Source organism: Chelonoidis abingdonii, chromosome 2 (assembly GCF_003597395.2).
Source record: "Chelonoidis abingdonii isolate Lonesome George chromosome 2, CheloAbing_2.0, whole genome shotgun sequence".
Taxonomy (NCBI): domain Eukaryota; kingdom Metazoa; phylum Chordata; order Testudines; family Testudinidae; genus Chelonoidis; species Chelonoidis abingdonii.
Window position 1 is genome coordinate 23,590,557 of NC_133770.1, and position 20,565 is coordinate 23,611,121.

Sequence of the window (20,565 nt, forward strand, 5' to 3'; positions counted from 1 at the left end):
AAAAAAAGGTTTCCAGAAGTTTTTTTGACCAATTCAAACATATCAAACAATTTACTAACCTCATCCCTCTGCATCCTGCATGAGAGTTTTATAGTCTTCTTTGTCAGACATTTCTTTGGTATAAATGTGATCACAGATAAAAATTTCAAAAGTACCTAAGTCACTTATGTCCAGATTTCAAAAGATATTTAGGTACTGCTGCATTCAGTGTTCCAATGCCTAAGTCTCATTTTCAAAAGGGCTTTAGACACATAGGAGCCTAAATCTCATTGGCTGTCAAAAGAGATTTAGGCTCCTAAGTGTGTAAACCCCTTTTGAAAATGAGACTTAGGCATTGGAACACTGAGTACAGCAATGTCTAACTACCTTTAAAAGTGTGGGCCTTAAGAACCACAGGGCTGGTCTACACTAGGGGAGGGGATCGATCTAAGATACGCAACTTCAGCTACGTGAATAACGTAGCTGAAGTCGAAGTATCTTAGATCGAGTTACCTACCGTCCTCATGGCGCGGGATCGATGTCCGCGGCTCCCCCTGTCGACTCCGCTACCGCCGTTTGCATTGGTGGAGTTCTGGAGTCGACAGGAGTGAGTTCGGGGATCGATATATCGCGTCTAGATGAGACGCGATATATCGATCCCCGAGAAATTGATTGCTACCCGCCGATACGGCCGGTAGTGAAGATGCACCCTAAGTCCCATTCACTTAGCCAATTTTGTAAATTCTACCCCACATTCAAATTTGCAACTACTACAAAAATTGAAGGGGTAGAAGACAGGAGGTCAGCACCAAACTGCTAAGTGGATGGTCTCTCCTGATAATACTTGATTTAGTAAAAATACATGTAAAGTCCTATACCCAAAGGGAGGAAATAAACAGATAAAAATCGAAGGATGTTATCTAGCAACTGCATCTTCTCTATTAAAAGCAAATTTATTTTTATTCTGCCTTCTTTCATTTTTTTAAATATCCATAACCTACTATTCTAGCTGCTGCAGAAAGGTGAGAGATTGAGAAAGGAATCTGAATTTAAGAAGAAGCATGTCACTAGGTCATGAATTTACAGAATGAATATAAACAGCCCTAATTTAAAAAAAATCAAGATAACTGATTACACCATTTTCTTTCATTTAGTGTAGATGAGCTGAATTTAGCTTTACAGGGAAAGCTGAAATATACAGTTAAATAAGCTCATTCATGAACTGTAGATAGTCATACAAAAAACTCCATGATTCCGGACTCAGTTTTCTGCTCTATTACACAACATTCCATTTCAATTCTTTCGCATTAAGGCACATTGGATTTAGAAGAAAAAGCTAGGTTCAGAATACAGGAACATTTTAAAATATTCTTTTTTTAAAAAAAAAAATGCATATGCAAACACATTTGATAAACATATTAGCTCTAGTTTTTAAAATATGTTTTATTAGAAAGTATTAAGTGGGAACTCCTGCAGCTGAAAAAAAAACAAACCAAAAAACAAAACCGAAAAAACTATGCATTGCTCAGGAAAGTGGTAGAAAACTCTGGCAAACTCATAAGATAAGTATGTTCAGAATTATTAATTTAGGCAGCGTTGCCTTATATAGTCATCAAGGCCAGCAAAGAGATGCTACAGAGTGAGTGGAATTATTGCCGGTTACTTTAGATAGGAAAATATGAGAACAAAATCCATTGCTAGTTGCCAACTAATTCTTCCTCTTCTCCCCTAACAAATAAAGTGAAGAAAAGCTTTTCTTGGCTACAGCCACTCAGTTTCTAAATGGTGGACAGGATTTTGTTAGTTATAGAACTTCACTGCTATACTTAAAGTTATTTTAGATCTTGCTGCAGAAGATTAAAACACAAGTATTGAAGAAGATACAGTGGGAAAGAAATCTTGTAAGAAAATAAAAACATTACTACTCAGTACTAATAAACCTGCTATATAAAACTTATTTTATGAGTCAATTGCTTTTTGGACAAGTGCTATTCAGTAGGGGTGGGACTGGCCCACTGGCTGAGTCTCAAGGTATTGGTAGGTCTGACATTTTCAGGAACGTTATGGTTATTCACAGTATTTCTGATTTTCATACTCTAGTCTACTTGCAGTTCTAAGTCAATTAAATCTAGACTTCAAAGTATATTTCAAAATGTAGGGGACTAGCCTAGATTTGATTTTGACAAACAGGTAGGAACTGGCTGAGAACTTGAAAGTGGCAGACAGCTTAGGTGAAAGACATCATGTAATGGTTGAGTTCAAGATTCTAAGAGCTTGTCTACACTACCCACTGCATCGGCGGGCAGCGATCGAGCCAGTAGGGGTCTATTTATTGCATCTAATATAGTATAGACGTGATAGATCAACCTCTGAGAACTCTCCCGTTGACTCCAGTACTCCACCAGAACGAGGAGCGCAAGCGGAATCGATGGGAGCATGTCAGTTGTCGACTTACAGCAGAGAAGACCCCATGGTAAGTAGATCTAAGTACATCGACTTCAGCTATGCTATTCACCTAGCTGAAGTTGCGTACCTTAGATCAATTCTGCGCAGTAGTATAGACAAGCACTAAAGAATGGTAGGAGGGAAAACAGCATAATAAAGATAAAGGATTTCAAGAAGGCAGAATTTAGCAAACTCAGGGAGTTGGTAGGTAAGATCTCATTGGAAGGAAGTCGAAGAGGAAAAACAGTTCAAGAGAGTTGGCAGTTTTTCAAGGAGACATTATTAAAGGGTCCAACCAGTGATGAGCTGCCAAAATATTAACAACAGGTTCTCTCCTCCTCACCCCATGAGGGGGTCGTGCCCCCCGCCGAACTCCTGCCTCATCCAACCCCCCACGTTCCTTTATGCCCCCCCGGGACCCCTGCCCCATCCACCCCCCTTCCCTGTCCCCTGACTCCCCCTGCCGCCCCATCCAACCCCTCCTCTCATTCCTGATGGACTCCTGGGACCTCTGCCCCATCCAACCACCCCTTCTCTGTCCCCAACTGCCCCTGGAACTCCTGCCCCTGACTGCCCCCCATCGCCCCATCCAACCCCTGTGCCTTTCTGACTGCCCGCCGGAACCTTGCCCCCATTCAGTCCCCCTGTTCCTTGCCCTCTGACCGCCCCGACCCCTATCCATGCCCCCACAACCCTCTGAACTCCCCTGCCCTCTTCCAACACCCCCTCCCTGCTCCCTGCCCCCTTACCACGCTGCCTGGAGCCGCTCGGCTGGGGTCAGGTTGGAGCCACTCGGCCGGGGCGCTCGGCCGGGACTGGGGCTGGCGCCGCGAGGCCCAAGCCAGGGCCAGGGTGCTCGGCCCGGGCCGGTACCGTGAGGCCCGAGCCAAAGCTGCTCAGCCTGGACCAGGACCGGCACTGCAGGGCCCGAGCCGAGCTGGGTCGGAGCCGCTCAGCGGGGACTGGGACTGGTGCCGCAGGGCCCAAGCCGGGCCTGGCCAGGCCAGGGACCAGTACCACGGGGTCTGAGCCGGGCCGGAGCCGCGGGGCTTTCAGTTAAGTCTGCAGCTTTGGGGCAAGTAATTCAGATCCTGGGTCTGTGTTGGAGCAGACGGGCGAGTCTGGCTCAGCAAGACAGCTTGCTGGGGTCCCAAGCTGGCAGGGAAAGCAGGAGCAGAAGTAGTCTTGAGACATCAGGTGGCAGCTCCCAAAGGGGTTTCTGTGATTCAAGCCGTCACAGGGTTTATTGTGGATCTCAAGCTAAATATGAGTCAACAGTGTAACACTGTTGCAAAAGAAGTTAACATCATTCTGCAATGTATTAGCGGGAGTATTCTAAACAAGATATAAGAAGTAATTCTGCTCTACTCCATGCTGATTAGGCCTCAACTGGAGTTCTGTATCCAGTTCTGGGCACCAGATTTCAGGAAAGATATGGACAAATTGGCAAGAGTCCAAGGAAAAGCAACAAAAATGATTAAAGATCTAGGAAACATGACCTATAAGGGAAGATTGAAAACATTGGGTTTGTTTAGTCTGAAGAAGAGAAGACTGAGAGGGGACATGATAACAGTTTTCAAGTAATAAAACAGTTGCCATAAGGAGGAGGGAGAAAAATTGTTCTCTTTAACCTCTGAGGATAGGACAAGAAGCAATGGTCTTAAATTGCAGCAGGGGCAGTTTAGGTTGGACATTAGGAAAAATTTTGTAACTGTCAAGGTAGTTAGACACTGGAATAAATTGTCTAGAGAGACTGTGGAATCTCCATCATTGGAGATTTTTAAGAGCAGGTTAGACAAACACTTGGCAAGGATGGTCTACATAATACTCTTAATCCTGCCATGAGGGCAGCAGTCTGGACTAGGTGACCTCTTCAGGTCCCTTCCAGTCCTACGATTCTATGCCAGTTCTGTTTCCTATATCAAGAGCACCGTTATTCTCACTCTAGCACCTAGTGCATAGCTGTCCACTATCTCTAAAACACCATAGTTCACCCAAATGAGACTTCAGCTAAGGCCCAAGGGAATGCAAAATGAACTACAATCTGAAGGAGATTGGTACCAGACTGTGCCTGTTCTGAGACTAGAGTGCTTCACTGTCTATCTGGCACCTTTCACAAGAACTAAATGGGCATGTACAGACACAGAATTTGGGGAGTCGGGGGGGGGGGGAGGGTTAGCCATGTGAATCTCAACTGCTAGATCTTGAGACTCCAAAAAATGTACTACTCTGGCATCATGTCACTCAAAGTGACTAACACCTTTTAGGAAGGGCTTTTAATTGGGATTTGCATCTAATTTAAAATCTTAACTCAAAGGATTTGCATTTACATTGCCTGTTAGCCAAGTAGCCCTGAGCTAACACGAACAAAGGCTCCCACCATCCCAAACACAATGGACAGAGAAAGGTACTGCCTATGACAAAGAAATCCAATTGATAGGGTTTAGTGAAAACATCTGTACTGCTCCATGTGATAGCCCTTGTGAGAAACTGGTATATAGTCATGTAGGGCCAGAAGCAGGACATAGCCCATTCATGTCTGAATAACTTAATAACTCTTCCATTTCTGTCCTCTACACTCTTACATTTTTCATGGCAAAGGATAAAAATGCTCCCAAAACCAACAGAACCGCCCTAAATCCCTATACTTTTACTCATTTTGGAGAGGGAGTTAATTGTGCAGAGAAATAGAAATATATTTCCTGAACTCCCACAAAAAGCCAATCAACTTCTTCCAAATACAAGAACTGATATTCTTTTCAATTCCAGCCATCCAACATTGCCTACATGTAGCAGTATTACATGACTCCACCCCTTTATCTTGTCAACAATTTATCCTTGAAATATTTCCTTAGCATTTTTACATATACCACTGCGATTTTAACCCATATTCCCTTTTACTAGGCACTAATTGTTTGTCCCAGAAGAAGCAATCTGTGAAGGATGACTGTAGCTATATGAGCTGTAAGTCTCCTCAAACAGAACATCTCTAACCAATCTAGATGTAGTAGCATCAGTTGCTCTAAGGCTTTTCCTAGGATGAAAACATACAAATGCTTTCTGATCTGCAAACTTGCCCTGAAGGATATTTTAGGGTCCTGTGAACAACAGTTCTAAAAAATGTTTATTGAGAAACAACAATGAACATTCAGATTCAGAATAGGATAGAAAAAACTATATTCTATTCAAGTCAGAAGAAGAAATGGTGAAAGGGATAAATGGAGAGGCAGTTCTAAGCACAATTCCCAAACCCAAACCATTCTTTTTAGGTGACAGATCTGAGGAACTGTCCCAGATTGAGGTGTTGTTAGAGGAGGTTTTGGAATAAATTGATAAATTAAACAGCAATAAGTCACCGGGACCAGATGGTATTCACCCAAGAGTTCTGAAGGAACTCGAATGTGAAATTTCAGAACAACTAACTATAGTTAAAGTCAGCCCTGAATTTGCAAAAGTGAACATACCTGCTTTTGCAAATATAGACTCCTGCTAGCTATACAAAAGAACTGTCTATTTTCATTGTTGTTTGTATGATACAGAGACATCTTGAACTGACATGTGCCTGGAGAAAGGGTAGATTTCTAAAATGTGACTGCACCAACAGTCTGATTTTGAATACAGAAATCAGATTTTAAAATATGTCAAAAAAACCTGACTAACAGGAAAGGTGTTATGTAAGTGTTATTGTTCTATGACCTCTGGATCTAATTTCACTATGAATATAATTCCAAGGCTTTAAAAAAAAAAAAAAAGTCTAGCACTAAAGGCATTGCAACTTTTGCTAAGTTAATAGTCAAACCTTCTAGATAATGTCCTGTGACAAGGTAAGTCCAGGGAATTCTTGTGATACATAGAGTCCTCAGGCTTCAGTCTCTTTCCATCATAAAATCAGAAGACCTCATTCATTCTTACTATTCTTATTAATAGACTAATCAAAGAGCAGAGCAATGATTTATAGTTAGATTTTTTACTTACAGGTTTCCTAAGGAAAAAAATAGATAATGCTCCAATTAAGGGCATGTCTCCAATCAATGGTTCCAGGATAACCCTCATAGTACCATGAATCTGAAGGGAAAAAAAAGGGGGGGGAGGAGGGAAGAGAAGGATAATGGAATTAACTTATATCATTCTAGGTACTATATGTAGATTAAGTGCACCCAGTAGCAAATATACACGTAACTACGTTTTTGAAAGTCTTTCATTACGGGTGAGTTTATGCAAGTGCCATTCAGTCTAATGCCCTTAACAAGGGGGAGTTAAGTGGTACATAGGTCTTTGTGCAAGTCCTCTGTAAACGGACGCATCCACCCTAAATTGTTACATCACACTAGCATACTTTTGATTTATATACAACTGATGCTAAACATTCTTAGATGCTACTTTACTACAAAGAAATAATAAATGTGGAAATATGTATTTACTCATATGCCACAAAATACTGCAACCGACATACATGTATCGCAGAGACACAAGTAAATGTGAATTCTTATAAATATACCTTATGAACTAATTCATTCTTAAAAACTTATATTTCTGTGCTGTTCTCAACAGAACATACCATATGTTTAACATTTATTTCCATATTTGAGAGAATAAATTAACTAGTATGTCAAGAGTATACTAATGCGATTTAAATGATCATTAACAGACCAATGCTATGTAATGCAGAGGTAATAACAAAAGCAAAAGAATTAGTAAATTATATTTTGTGTGTCAACTGGTGAATTGTGTCATGACAAAATGTGAGATAATTTGTAAAATTGTGGTTATGGTGAAACAAGAAAAAAACTGAACTTCACCTGTATACTTTTTACACCAGCTCTGCAGAAGTATCTTTTGATCTCCAAATCAATTTCACAACTGCCGACAAAACTGAGGAAAAACAGAAAAACTACAGTACTGTATAAATGTTTTACATTTCTAGACTCTAAAATTGACACATATTTAATTGCTAACTCCAGCATTACTTTATCAATAACACTAAACATTTTATATGAAACAGTTGTGCTTTTCAGAAACAATTATATTCTATATAAAAATAACTATCATTTTAAAGCACTAACACCAAATTCTATTCTGAAGCTAGATTGTAAAATCAGATGAAAGAGGTGTACTCTCATCTTTAAAACTGTATGTAAAAGAGAAAAAAGCAGAGAAGTTATAGTTCTGGGAAATAATGGAAGTATTTATTATGAACACACACTTCCTTTTAGGGGCACATGTTATATGATAGATTTTCTCATTTGTTGTATGGCGCCATGAGAAAACATTCAGATCTTGAGAAGGACCCTTGATTATTATAGGCAGAGCTAGTAGGGCCATCTCTTATTATAGCTGTCTGACAATTATACGACCCTGTTTTCAGTTGCTTATAACTTTGCCAAACTAATTATTTGGGCTGAAGTTTTCCATGCTGTCTGACTCAGGCTGAATTGTTCTGGAAAATTGTTCAGCCATTTTCATGAACAAGACTGGGAAGGAAATCCTTGTTTTGCAATTTAAAATTTTTTGGTGACTTTTAATTTAAAAAGCTCTAGCTCAAGAAGGATGCTGATAAATTAGAGAGGGTTCAGAGAAGAGCCACAAGAATGGTTAATGGATTAAAAAACATGCTTTTTATAGTGATAGACTCAAGGATCTCAATCTATGTAGCTTAACAAAGAGAAGGTTAATAATGGGCTCTTCAATCTAGCAGAGAAATGTGTAACACGGTTCAATGGCTGGAAGCTGAAGCTAGACAAATTCAGACTGGGAATAACGTGTAAATTTTTAATGGTCAGAGTAATTAACCATGGGAGCAATTTACCAAGGATCTCCATCACTGACAATTTTAAATCCAGCTTGGATGTTTTTCTAAAAGATATGCTCTATGAATTATTTTGGGGAAGTTCTAAAGCTTGTGCTATACAGGAGGTCAGACAAGATGATCACAATGATCTCTATGGCCTGAAAATTTATCACTCCCTCATGAGTTGCAACAAGGACTTGCATGTTGGGAGGAAGTATCTTTAGATTCCCCCACCCAAATGAAAATCCACCTGTGTATGCTTTTGATTAAAAAAACAAAAACAAATAAACAGTCCACACATGCCCAGCAGACACTTGACAGATTTTAGCAGCTAAAATCCCTGACGATTTTATCCCCACTGAGTTTACTCCAGCCCGAGCAGGACTTTTCCTAAAACTGCAGGTGTTGTGGGCTGTGATGAATCCTGAACTGACAGCAGGAAGCCTATCTCTCCTGTCTTCTCAATGACTTCTGCTAGGCCCAGGCACTATGGAGGACAAAGCTAACTATTTCAAATGCAGTGGGGTCAAGCACTGGATCTTGAGGGCAGGATGGATTGGGACAAGGAGCAGGTGTGAGGGAGGGGGAGAACTGAGCCTACAGCTGTGAGCCAAGGAAGGAGGCTATACCTCGGTGGCCAAGATGACTAGACAGGGAGCCAGGAAAGGGAAAAAAAGCACAGGTTGGGGGGACTGGGATTCAGTTAGAGGCTGCATTTGGATAGGCAAAGAGAATGGAATAATGATGCAGGGGGATGCTGAAAGAGGGCTGTGGGTGGAGGAGAAAAGCAGACTAGATGAAGACTTAGGTGAAGGAGTATGGACTGGCTGGGTAAGGAGACTGGGATGAGAAGCCTGAGAGAATGGAGACTGGGACTGGTTAAATAAGGAAAAAGGAACTGGGGCAAGCAGCTGGAGTAAGGAAGTGACGTGACTGGAACAGGGACAGGTTGGAGGAGGTCAAGGCAGAAGAGGGTTACATTTAGGGGGAATGGGAAGAAGAGATTGTACCCACTAGATTACATTCTCCTCCAGTGCCAGGAATCTTGGATTCCGTTCTTGAGTCTCACCTTTCCTCTTCTATCAGCATATATCCGTGAAACCAACTGGCAAAGAATCTCATTCCTGTCTAGTGGTGGTCCACATAGAGGATGACAACTTACTCTTATTATCAATGACTCTGTTAGGTCAAGTGGCAAAGGCTGTGTGGTGGATCTAAAAGTTCCAAAATTACTGATGAACCATTTAAGTATCAATATGCTGCCACAATATAGATTTTTTTTTTTTTCCGGTTTGCTTTTTTAAAAATCTAGGAAGTCTCACACACTCATAAACCACAGTAAAAGAACATTAAGCTTGAAAGTCAAGCAATCAAAAGTCAAGAAACGCCAGAATTAAGGTTGTATGTGCAACCTGAATTTGTTAATATGTATTATAATACAGTCTTTAATTACATGATCACTTACTATTTTTCCGTAGAACCACTGCTTCATTCAGTGCAAAGAACGGATAGTGCTCATTTAACTAGCTGTTCAATATTTTGTTTTCTCTTCATTGTTCAATGAAGGCCTTATTTATTAGTACACGCTATTAAAACCCTGTTATGAATATAGAATTATTCATTTCCTCATGGGTTTTTTGATGGCGCTCCTCACTATAGTATTGGAGTGCTTCACATATTAATGAACTTATTTTCACTACATCCCTTTGAATATTACTATCCTCATTATGCAGATCGAAAGCTGAGACACAGAGACAGTAAGGTCAAAAATATCCGCTAATTTTGGGTGCTCAATTTGAGAAACCTAGGACCTGATTTTTCAGAGTACTTAGAATTATATAGCAATTTATAGGTTCAAAGCAGGGCTCCCACTGACTGCAGTTTGAGCTGTGTGTTCTCAGCACTCTGCAAATCAGACCCCAGAATCTAAAATCATGCATCCACAAATGACATAACACACAATTAGTGATTACCTGTGAAATATTTGGTTTAAGTTACTTGTCTAGCATTACATAGGAACTCTGTGGCACATCCAGGGATACCATTCCCCAGGGCTGCATTCAACTGTCTTAACCATCTCTTCCAGCAATCCCCTGGCTCATTCACTACACACCTCTCAGCTAGAGCAACAGATGAAACAGAGGTCCTACAGACAACCGCTTCCTTTACTACACAACCCTGATTTATCCCCAGAACAGGTCCAGCTAGTGCGCTGAGTGAAACAAGGGTCCTATGGAAAAAATAGTACATAATTAAACATTGTATCAAAATGCACATGCTAAAAAGAGACCAAATTAAGGTTGTATGGGCAACTTTAATTCTGGCATTTCCTAATTTTTCAGTGCATGATTCTGCAGTCTAATCATGTTTATAAATATGGGATTTTTTTGGTGTGTGTAATATATTAGTTTCTTTGTCTTTGTGTCTGTTATAAGAGTTTATCAAAACAAACTGGCCATTAGAAGTAAACAGCACCAAACTGGAAAAAAAATCAGTAACAAGCTTTAATCTTAAAACATATTAGAGCAGTGATTCCCAGACTTGTTCCGCCACTTGTGCAGGAAAAGCCCCTGGCACGCCAAGCCAGTTTGTGTACCTGCCATGTCCACAAGTTCGGCCGATCGCGGCTCCCAGTGGCTGCAGTTCACTGCTCCAGGCCAATGGGAGCTGCTGAAAGCGGTGCAGGCCGAGGGACGTACTGGCCACCGCTTTTAGCAGCTCCCATTGGCCTGGAGCAGTGAACCACGGCCACTGGGATCCGCGATCTGCCGAACCTGCGGACGCGGAAGGTACACAAACTGGCTTGGCCTGCCAGGGGCTTTCCCTGCACAAGCGGTGGAACAAGTTTGGGAACCACTGTATTAGAGAAAACTTTGCCCTTTAACACGTTTTGCTGGACCCATGTATATGCAACAGAGTTAGGCTGTACCATCACCTACTATTTGGAGTCTCATTTAACAAGCACAGTTTCTCCAGTTGAGATCATAATGGTCCTGAAATATTTAAGACTACTTTAATTTGCAGATCACTAAAGTGACAGAGAGACATGTCACAGTCTAGTGAGGAACACGTTAATCCACAATTTCTTAGATATTCATCCACTCGGCGTGTTCCATAAAAGTGCCTTGGGAGTTACCCACAGTATGAAAGAGGAGAATTAATAGACCATAAAGTGTGCAGATTCTTTATCTGGCAAGCCATAACAGTCATTAGTGAGTCAGTATCAGACTAACAGGACTACTAACCTAATGGATTAACACTTCATTTAGATTTTTTGTATCTTTTTCAGTATGTAAATGGCTCTCAACGTTTGCAAGCCTTTCAAATAAATTAAAAAGACAATGTTCTCCCTTACACTTTCTTCTTTGCCACCAAGAATCAGATTAAGAAAATGCATCTGTGCTTACCTGAAAATTTCCCTTTTTAGATAATAATAAGGGCTTGTCTACTTAGGGAAGTTAGCATGCAGCAAGAGAGTGAATTTACAGCACACTTGCTACCTTTCCATATAAGAACGGCCATACTGGGTCAGACCAAAGGTCCATCTAGCCCAGTGTCCTGTCTTCTGACTGCGGCCAATGCCAAGTGCCCCAGAGGAAATGAACAGAACCGGTAATCATCAAGACCATTCCAAGATTCTGGCAAACAAAGGCTAGGGACATCATCTGTGCTCATCCTGGCTAATAGCCATTGATGGGCCTATCCTCCATGAATTTATGTAGGTCTTTTTTTAATCCTACTATAGTCTTGGCCTTCACAACATCCTCTGGCAAAATGCTCCACAGCCTGACTGTGCACTGTGTGAAGAAATACTTCCTTTTGTTTGTTTTAAACCTGCTGCCTATTAATTTCATTTGGTGACCCCGAGTTCTTGTGTTATGAGAAGGTGAAAATAACACTTCCTTGTTTACTTTCTCCACACCTTCATGATTTTATAGACCTCTACCATATTCCCCTCCTCCCCATTTGGCTCTTTTCCAAGCTGAAAAGTACAAATTTTATTAATTTCTCCTCATACAGAAGCTGTTCCATACCCCTAATACTTTTTAATGCCCTTTCTAATCTTTTCTAATTTGAATATACATATATTTTTGAGATGAGGCGACCACATCTGCACGCAGTATTCAAGATGTGGACATACCAGGGATTTACATGGAGGCAATATGATATTTTCTGTCTTATTATGGACTCTTACAGGCACTAAAAGTGCCCTTGGCCAATTTAGCTCAGTACATTTTCAGGGCTTGCCTCCAGAACAAGTTACTACACAACAAGCAGGGTGAATAAAAATCAACGACATTTAAAAAAAAAAATTTAAATCTGATTTTTTTTTATTTAAATCGGATTTTTTGATAAAATGCTTTTTGAGGAAAAACTTATCTAAAGATAGTTTTAATTAAGATATATTATAGCTCAAAGATATCTCACCATGGAATAGGGATTATAAATTCTAATTCTATAGTATGAGACAATATATTCATATAATGTTTAAGGAAAGTTTTGTAAATGAGTTCCAATAGTTCATGGATTAGGGACCCAATTTTTTGGAGTTTCAGGGGCTTTTGTATAGATCAGGGGTAGGCAACCTACGGCACACATGCCAAAGGCAGCACACGAGCTGATTTTCAGTGGCACTCACATGCCCAGGTCCTGGCCATCGGTCCGGGGGGCTCTGCATTTTAATTTAATTTTAAATGAAGCTTCTTAAACATTTTAAAAACCTTATTTACTTTATATACAACAATAGTTTAGTTATATACTATAGATCAGTGGTCTCCAAAGTGGGGTGCACAAGAGGATCCTTTGGGGTGCGCGGCAGGAGAAGCGCCGCCGGAGCAGCGCAGCTTCGGCAGTTTGGGCAGGAGTCCAAGAACTCTTTTTTTCTTTGCTTGGGGCGGCAAAAATGGTAGAGCTGGCCCTGCAGCATGGTAGTGGATGAGTGCTCAAAATTTTTTTACTGATAGAGGTGCGCAATCAAAAAAGTTTGGAGACCACTGTTACAGACTTATAGAAAGAGACCTTCTAAAAACGTTAAAATGTATGACTGGCACGCAAAATCTTAAATTAGAGTGAATAAATGAAGACTTGGCACACCACTTCTGAAAGGCTGCTGATCCCTGGAATGGATTATTTAGGTTAATCTTTTTATCCACCCAATGGGACTCAGTGCTCAGTCTAGAAGATACCATAGAGATACTTAGTTTTGCAGTTCTCAAACTGTGGATTTGTCTCTCCAGAGATAACATGCTTGTTAAGAGCAAAAATGGTTTTAAATTAAATAATATACAGAAGTGAGAAATAACAGAGCTCAACCCTACTGTCCCTCTGCAAATCTGTGTACATAGAGTCAATCTCTTACCTCTCTCTAAAAGTGCAAACTTTCAAAAAGTTTGAACGAATAGAAGATTGTTGGAGGCAGACTAGATCTGGGCAAGAAGAAGTCTGGAGATAAATGTGAGAAGGGAGGGACATGGAGTAGAAACAAAAAGAGTCAAACTGTTTGAGAAGCATATTCCAGATGTCTTGAGGTCTTTCTGAGTGTAGCCTCCATTGATTTAAGCTCTACCATACCATTCTCTGACTAGAAGGGAAAACCTATAACAGCAGCAGGCTGTAAAAGAGATTGAGTTTGGGAATAAGAGCCATTCAAGAAATATATGTTTGCTGATGTTTTAAAGAAAGTCACACCAGTGAACTGGTGGAATTGATTTAAGCACTTGAATTCAGAGATAATCTCACTGCTAGTATAGAAAGAATATTTTCTTCCTTTGGACTAATTCATTCCAACCTGAGAAATCATTTGGGACCTGAAAAAGCAAGAAAGCTTGTTTTTCTTTTTCAGATTATAAACAAACAGGAAAATGAAGGTGAAGACGACCAAGTTAGCTGCAGATGACAATATTTTAAGTTTTTCATGTTGACCTGGCTGACGTAGTCAATTTAATTTTTTTTAAATATTTCATTTAACTATTTTAATTAAAAACAATTTACCAAAAACAAACCTGATTTTAGAAAACTTGAATGTTTAACTACATTCAAAAATTCATATGCTTGTTTTGTTAAAATATTATGTGTTTGTTCAAGAAAAAGATCCAGAATACAGAACCTTGTTGTTTTAGTTAAATAAAATAATTTACATGACTGTCTGGCGATGTTCTCCTCCTATAAAGTATGGCAAGAAAAAATGAAACCTACATCTATCTCTGAGTTGTGAAGAATATGTATTAAGGTTATAACGACCAACAAGAATGCACTTTTATGTAGAAATCCATGATTAAATCAAGTCTTCCTGACTAGTGACCCTGACAGCAAGCCAAGGTATGACTCTACAGTCCCAGGCAGACACTGCTACAGCACAGTGAAATTTGCAGAGCAGATCTTAGCATGCTGCTACTTCAAAATGTAACGCTCCAAGCTACACTCCAGGACTTTCATTGCATTGTACCACTGTTTATACGGGACCTTACTGTGCAGCAAGCTGGTGTGCAAAGATTCACTTCCTGACTTGCAACATAGTAGTTTGCTGCATAGATAAGTCCTAGAGTGAATTAAGGTAAAGGTCACAAAGGCACTTTTAGTGTGCAATAAGAATGTCTACACAGGGAGTTGGTGGAGAGTAGTCAGTGTACTGTAAATACACCCTTGCTGGTTGAGCTCTAAGTTTCCAGGTAGACAAGCCCCAAAGTCCACAGATCCATTACACTGGGTACTTCAGCCTGCTTGCACCTTGGGCAGAACCAGATTTGTCAATCACTGGCAACAGAAAAGTGCCCCGTTTCCTGATGTGCCCTCCAGTTGAGGAATCTTCCACAGCCAGGATAATTCAAATCTGCTTTCCTAAATTCAACTCCATTAAACACATTTATGGAAAACATTTCTCCTATTGCAGAGCATGGTGAATTCTACACAACAACAACCACCACCTCAGAACCTTGTATGTTAATTTTCATCTTTATACTAGATCATTTGTTTGTCCCAAGGTGAGCCAAATCTTACATAAAGAAAGACATTTTCAGATAAGCACAGATACATTTTCCTATTCTTCTTCATGCTAAGGTATATAGATGTGTTTCCAGGCTGGGAAACAGGATTACTCATTAAATTTGGACAAACAAAATAAAGCAGATTATATTTAAATCACTAAAAGCAGCAAAGAATCCTGTGACACCTTATAGACTAACAGATGTCTTGGAGCATGAGCTTTCGTGGGTGAATACCCACTTCGTCAGATCCATGCTCCAAAACGTCTGTTAGTCTATAAGGTGCCACAGGATTCTTTGCTGCTTTTACAGATCCAGACTAACACGGCTACCCCTCTGATATATAAATCACTGCCATCTTCGCCTGGGCACAAAGGCTTTAAGAAGACTTCTGCAAAAAGAAGGGAAATTACATTGGCTAGGATTGGATGAGCAATATGCAGTATGTGTTTAACTAATGGCCATCCAGCAAATCTCAGTACAGGACACATGAATATCCTGCTCTGAGATTATCAGTGCTTGTAAAACCTGGACTCTGATGCTAAACTAAAGGAGGAATATTTTTTGAAGTGAATGAATATTATGACAGTTCTGAGGACTATCGGACAGAATTAAATGTGTAACACTAGGTCTCATTAAAGAAAGCTTCCAACTTCAAATAAACTCATCTGATTGGCTGCTAATGGATAGATGTATAACACCTTCTACATGGCTACAACACTGCATATGACACCTTCTGTCAAAACAGGATGTTTTCTAGGAATTATACTGGGGAAGGTCTATGGCCCATGTTACATAGGAGGTCAGACTAGATGATCACAATGGTCCCTTCTGGCCTTGTAAACTGTGGAAGGGTGTAATCTGTGCTGTAAAGAGAAGAATGAGGTTCCAATGTCATGCCGTATGATCTTGGGGGGTTGGAATATAGTTGCTGCCCTGAGGAAGTTTTTAAAGTTGGAATTCATACAAAAACTTCCTTTTCTGAACATGCTGAGAACCTCAGACTACAGAAACCTGAAATTTTTGTCTGGACATTCTTACACACCAATAATAAGGCCCTCCTGTTGGAAATGAAGGCTATGTTCACAGTTTTAATGTGGTAGCTAAACTATGGACTTTGCAACATCCAGTAGAATAAATTCTACTTGTTGATTTCTCTTTTGGGGTCCATGAGAGTAATAAACCACTACATCTAAGTATTCATTATAAGCCTGTTTGTTCCTGGATGGAGGAATAGTCTTGCACTAGCAGACATCCTCTGTGAGATACATTGCTAGGGTAATCAAGATTGAAAGCCAGAAAGACAAATAGTATCACTATGGCTCTCTTACGCCTATAAAAACACAGGAACGGCCATACTGGGTCACACTAATGGTCCATCTAGCCCAGTATCCTGTCTTCGGAATTGGCCAGTGCCAGGTGCTCCAAAGGGAATTAACAGAACAGACAATCACCTAGTGATCCATCCCCTATCCACTCCCAACTTCTAGCAATCAGAGGCTAGGGCAGTGGTCCCCAAACTTTTTACTTTGTGTCTCCCCTTATCTCGTCCGCACCTCCAGAACCAGGACCAGGAGTGGTGTTGAGTCTCCGGGGCGAGAAGGGGGGGCAAGAGATACGGACAGGGGTAAGAGGGCTAAGGCTGGGGCCACAGCTGGGGGCAGGGCTGGGAGTGGAGCCCCAAGCACAGCGCCGGCAGCCAGGAATTGGTATGACTTGTCATTTTAGAAAAATTCAAGTTATTTTTAAATTGTGTATTCATAAAGCAAACGTACAGACTGCTTTAGATAATGACTATATGCACAATTATATTAACAGATTTTACATTTGCTTAAAGAACTGAGAATGACCTCTTAACAAATTCAGTTATAAAAACCCCAACAGCATGAATTCAGAACCAAAATAAACAAATCATAAACTCTAAAATATTTTTTATAATGGATGTGCATGCTCTTATACGATGATAAATAAATAGGATTACCTGATGTGAAGATCCAAAATGATCTGTCTTTTATCTACATTTTCAGTGTACACTTTTACACCATTTATCCGAAGTGGCTGAAACAATAACAACAAGGTGCCCATTTAAAAACGTTAAACTTTCTTCAAAAATGTGTCATGTTTTGAACCTTATCTTTAACAGAAGGATATAGTATTGAGTAACAAACAAAGTTGCAGCAGGAATTGCTTACATATTTATTATCTACATTATTTCACCAAAGAATTACTAAAAAATGCAATTTAAAACATATTTGTCAATTTAACACAGTGAAGAAGGAGTGGAAATTTACTGGCCATGTACCCAGCTTAATCCAAGTGCTGCTATGCTGTGGCTAGACAAACCTTGCCAGACCATTTCTGGAAACAGCATCCAGAGCTTAGGTTTCAGGCTTCACCTATATATTTTATGTTAAGCCTTTGTTCCCCTTAAAAATCTCTTTCCTGCTTGACAAGGAACATCACTAATCTCCCGACTGCTAAGAAACATCCCATCACTTCCTTTATCAAGCTTGTTAAAACTGCAGCATTTAATGGAAGCTGACAGGAATCATATGGAATTTAGAACACTGCAACTCATTCATATCAACCAGTGTCGGGAAGCTGTGACATAGGAGCTTCAAGAATTTTTATTTTATTTTTTTTCCCCCACAGAGTCTGCAAAGTTTTCAGCTCTTGCTGACCTCAGAAGTGGAAGACAAAGATTCAAACTTTAATACCCCTGCATAGCAGAGTAGTGCAATTGGGCCGGTCTACACCAGGGCTGAGAACAATGAAGAAATTAGACACACACTCTGATGAGGCTAAGCATATAGTTCTGTTTAATGTTCTTTAATGACTGTTTTTACAGATTTTATCTTGTCTGTTTGTAAGTGAACCCTTCCTTAAAATTCACAGCAAACTATATTGTTAGGACTAATTCTCTAACCAATGTTTCCATTTTACATTTTTCTAAAATAACTAAAGGCTCATTTATGGTAGTTTAAATTTCAACTTTTTTAGTGAAAAGGTAGGATTCCAAGACATCGAAGCTTGGGATAATTTGAATTGACTTTATAGTTCTATATTGTATTAAAAGGATATGCTGGAATTAATTATGTAAAAATACATGTTCTGTATCTTTCATTATGAAGGTCTCTTACAATTCTTGAATAATACGTGTTCTTATGAGAGAGGACACAGACTCATCTTGCTATAGCCTCTCTTGGTACATATAAGAATGTTAATTTTGCCCATGTGCAACTCCTGTGAGTGTGCACCCTGAGGGCCTGACCCAAAGACCACTGCCAATGAAAGTCAATATAACAGTCTCACTGATTTCAATAAGTTTTCTATCAAGTCTAGAAATAACACTTATAAAGCAGCTTTCATTTAAAAAAAAAGTCTCAAAGAAATCATATTTCTCCCATCACCCACTTGGGTGGAAAGTTTCAGATATACTGCAGAGAGCAACACTACACAAGGAGATCAGTACAGAAAGTGTAACACTACACAACTGAAACTACAGGGAAAGTTTTCATATGCACAACTTAGTTGTCTGAATTGGAATTTAGCCAGAACGTAAGGGTTAGCCTCCAGGATCTTTATATATTACAATACACCTCTACCTCGATATAACGCCACCCGATATAACACAAATTCGGATATAACGAGGTAAAGCAGTGCTCCGGGGGAGCGGGGCTGCGCACTCCAGTGGAGCAAAGCAAGTTCAATATAATGCAGATTAACCTATAATGCAGTAAAATTTTTTGGCTCTCAAGGACAGTGTTATATTGAAGTAGAGGTGTATTCGTCTTGTCTTTATCAGAGCCTCGGTTTTGTATCCCAAATTAAAGACAGCATATTCAACATCGCAGGGTTCTGCTCCTGACCTTGCACCACTCACAACACCATGCTCAGACACTGATTCAATACTGACAAAGATGGAAGAGTAGCACCAATTTATTTATTAACATCACTTCCTGGGTTTTTCTTTCCTGGATCTCTTCAATCTAAGAGCTGACCCTGTTCACCTTATACTTTATTATTTACTATTTATATTTGAAATGCACCTTAAGATACAAGGTGTGACCAGGGTTCACTGAGTTAGGTACTGTACAAGCACATAGTAAGATTCTCTGCCCCAAAAAGTTTACAATCTAAAAAGACAAGACAGATAAAAGTTAGAAGAAAGAAACCATTATCATCCCCATTTTACAGATGGGGAATGAAGTGAGAGAGACTGATTGACATCGCCAGGGAGACTGTAGCAGCACTGGAAGCTGAACCTCAGATCTCCCGAGTCCCAGTGGGCAGGGTGGGAGAAAAGGAGAAGCAAGCACTTTGAAATCCTCAATGGAAACTATTCTTCGCACTCATGATAGGTTGGAAGAACAATGTAGGATTTTTCCACACAAAAAAGTATATTAAAGTTAAATGTTTAAAATCAAATTTACACAAATTAAGAAGGAAGGTACTGTACATCTGGGGTCAGGTTTCAGTTATGAGGAATTACAAGTGTCAGTTACAAGGTTCATAAGATATATACATAGTACATAACCAGCATAGACCCAGATTGGGTGCAGGAGTTTTTAAAACATCAGTGCCTAAGTGATCTTGGGTACGGCACCCACAGAATGTATTTAGAGTCCAAGTCAGTATTGGTGTACTGAATAAATACTTAGGGAGGGGGGCATCCCTTGGTTCGTCAGGGAAGGAAGGAAGCGGGTTATTCCCCTAACCGGTGTTCTCAATTACTCAACCTGGTACTGACGGTGTCCCACGATGTGCTCTGTGATACTACATCCTCAACTGCTCTACAACTCCGCTTGACACAGATGAGCATAAGTATATTGGTTGCTCTAACCCATTTTTGTATTTCCCCAATCTGAAAGGCTACTGGAGGTGATTCTAGCCTTTGTTGTAATTCAAAGGAGTCTCAGAGCAGCTCAATTTTATTTGGCTGGAACAATCCCAAACGGCTCCACAGCTGGGGACTGCTAGAGGGCAACATGCTGTGGCCATGCCATGCCTTCTCTGCAAGTCAGAGATTCACCCTTGCCAGCGGAATACCCAGCTGACCGTTAAGGAAGCTGTACAGACCATTTGTGTCATTGACATCATGCAAAGTGGCCAGAGCAGTGCCCAGGATCTGATCCTTTTAATTATCAGCTGTGACAAAGTTCCTCCTCTACTGGGTCCTGCACTTATTGGCAGATTTGCTCACCTCAGTGATCTTCCCCACAGTCTGGGTCAGCTCCTCCTGTGTCTGATCAGGAGTTGGGAGGTTTGGGGGGAACTCGGGCCCGCCCTCTACTCTGGGTTCCAGCCCAGGGCCCTGTGGATTGCAGCTGTCTATAGTGCCTCCTGTAACAGCTGCATGATAGCTACAACTCC

General features: G+C 40.3%; 1 protein-coding gene across 1 annotated transcript in view; it reads right to left on the reverse strand.

The window, feature by feature from the left end:
• The window catches only part of ESYT2 (extended synaptotagmin 2), a 138,968-nt gene that overhangs the window by 72,035 nt on the left and 46,368 nt on the right, over positions 1-20,565 (reverse strand). The window contains 3 exon segments of the mRNA XM_032806341.2: positions 6,400-6,489; positions 7,224-7,296; positions 17,174-17,250. Of these exon segments, the coding sequence (XP_032662232.1) occupies positions 6,400-6,489; positions 7,224-7,296; positions 17,174-17,250 (240 nt within the window).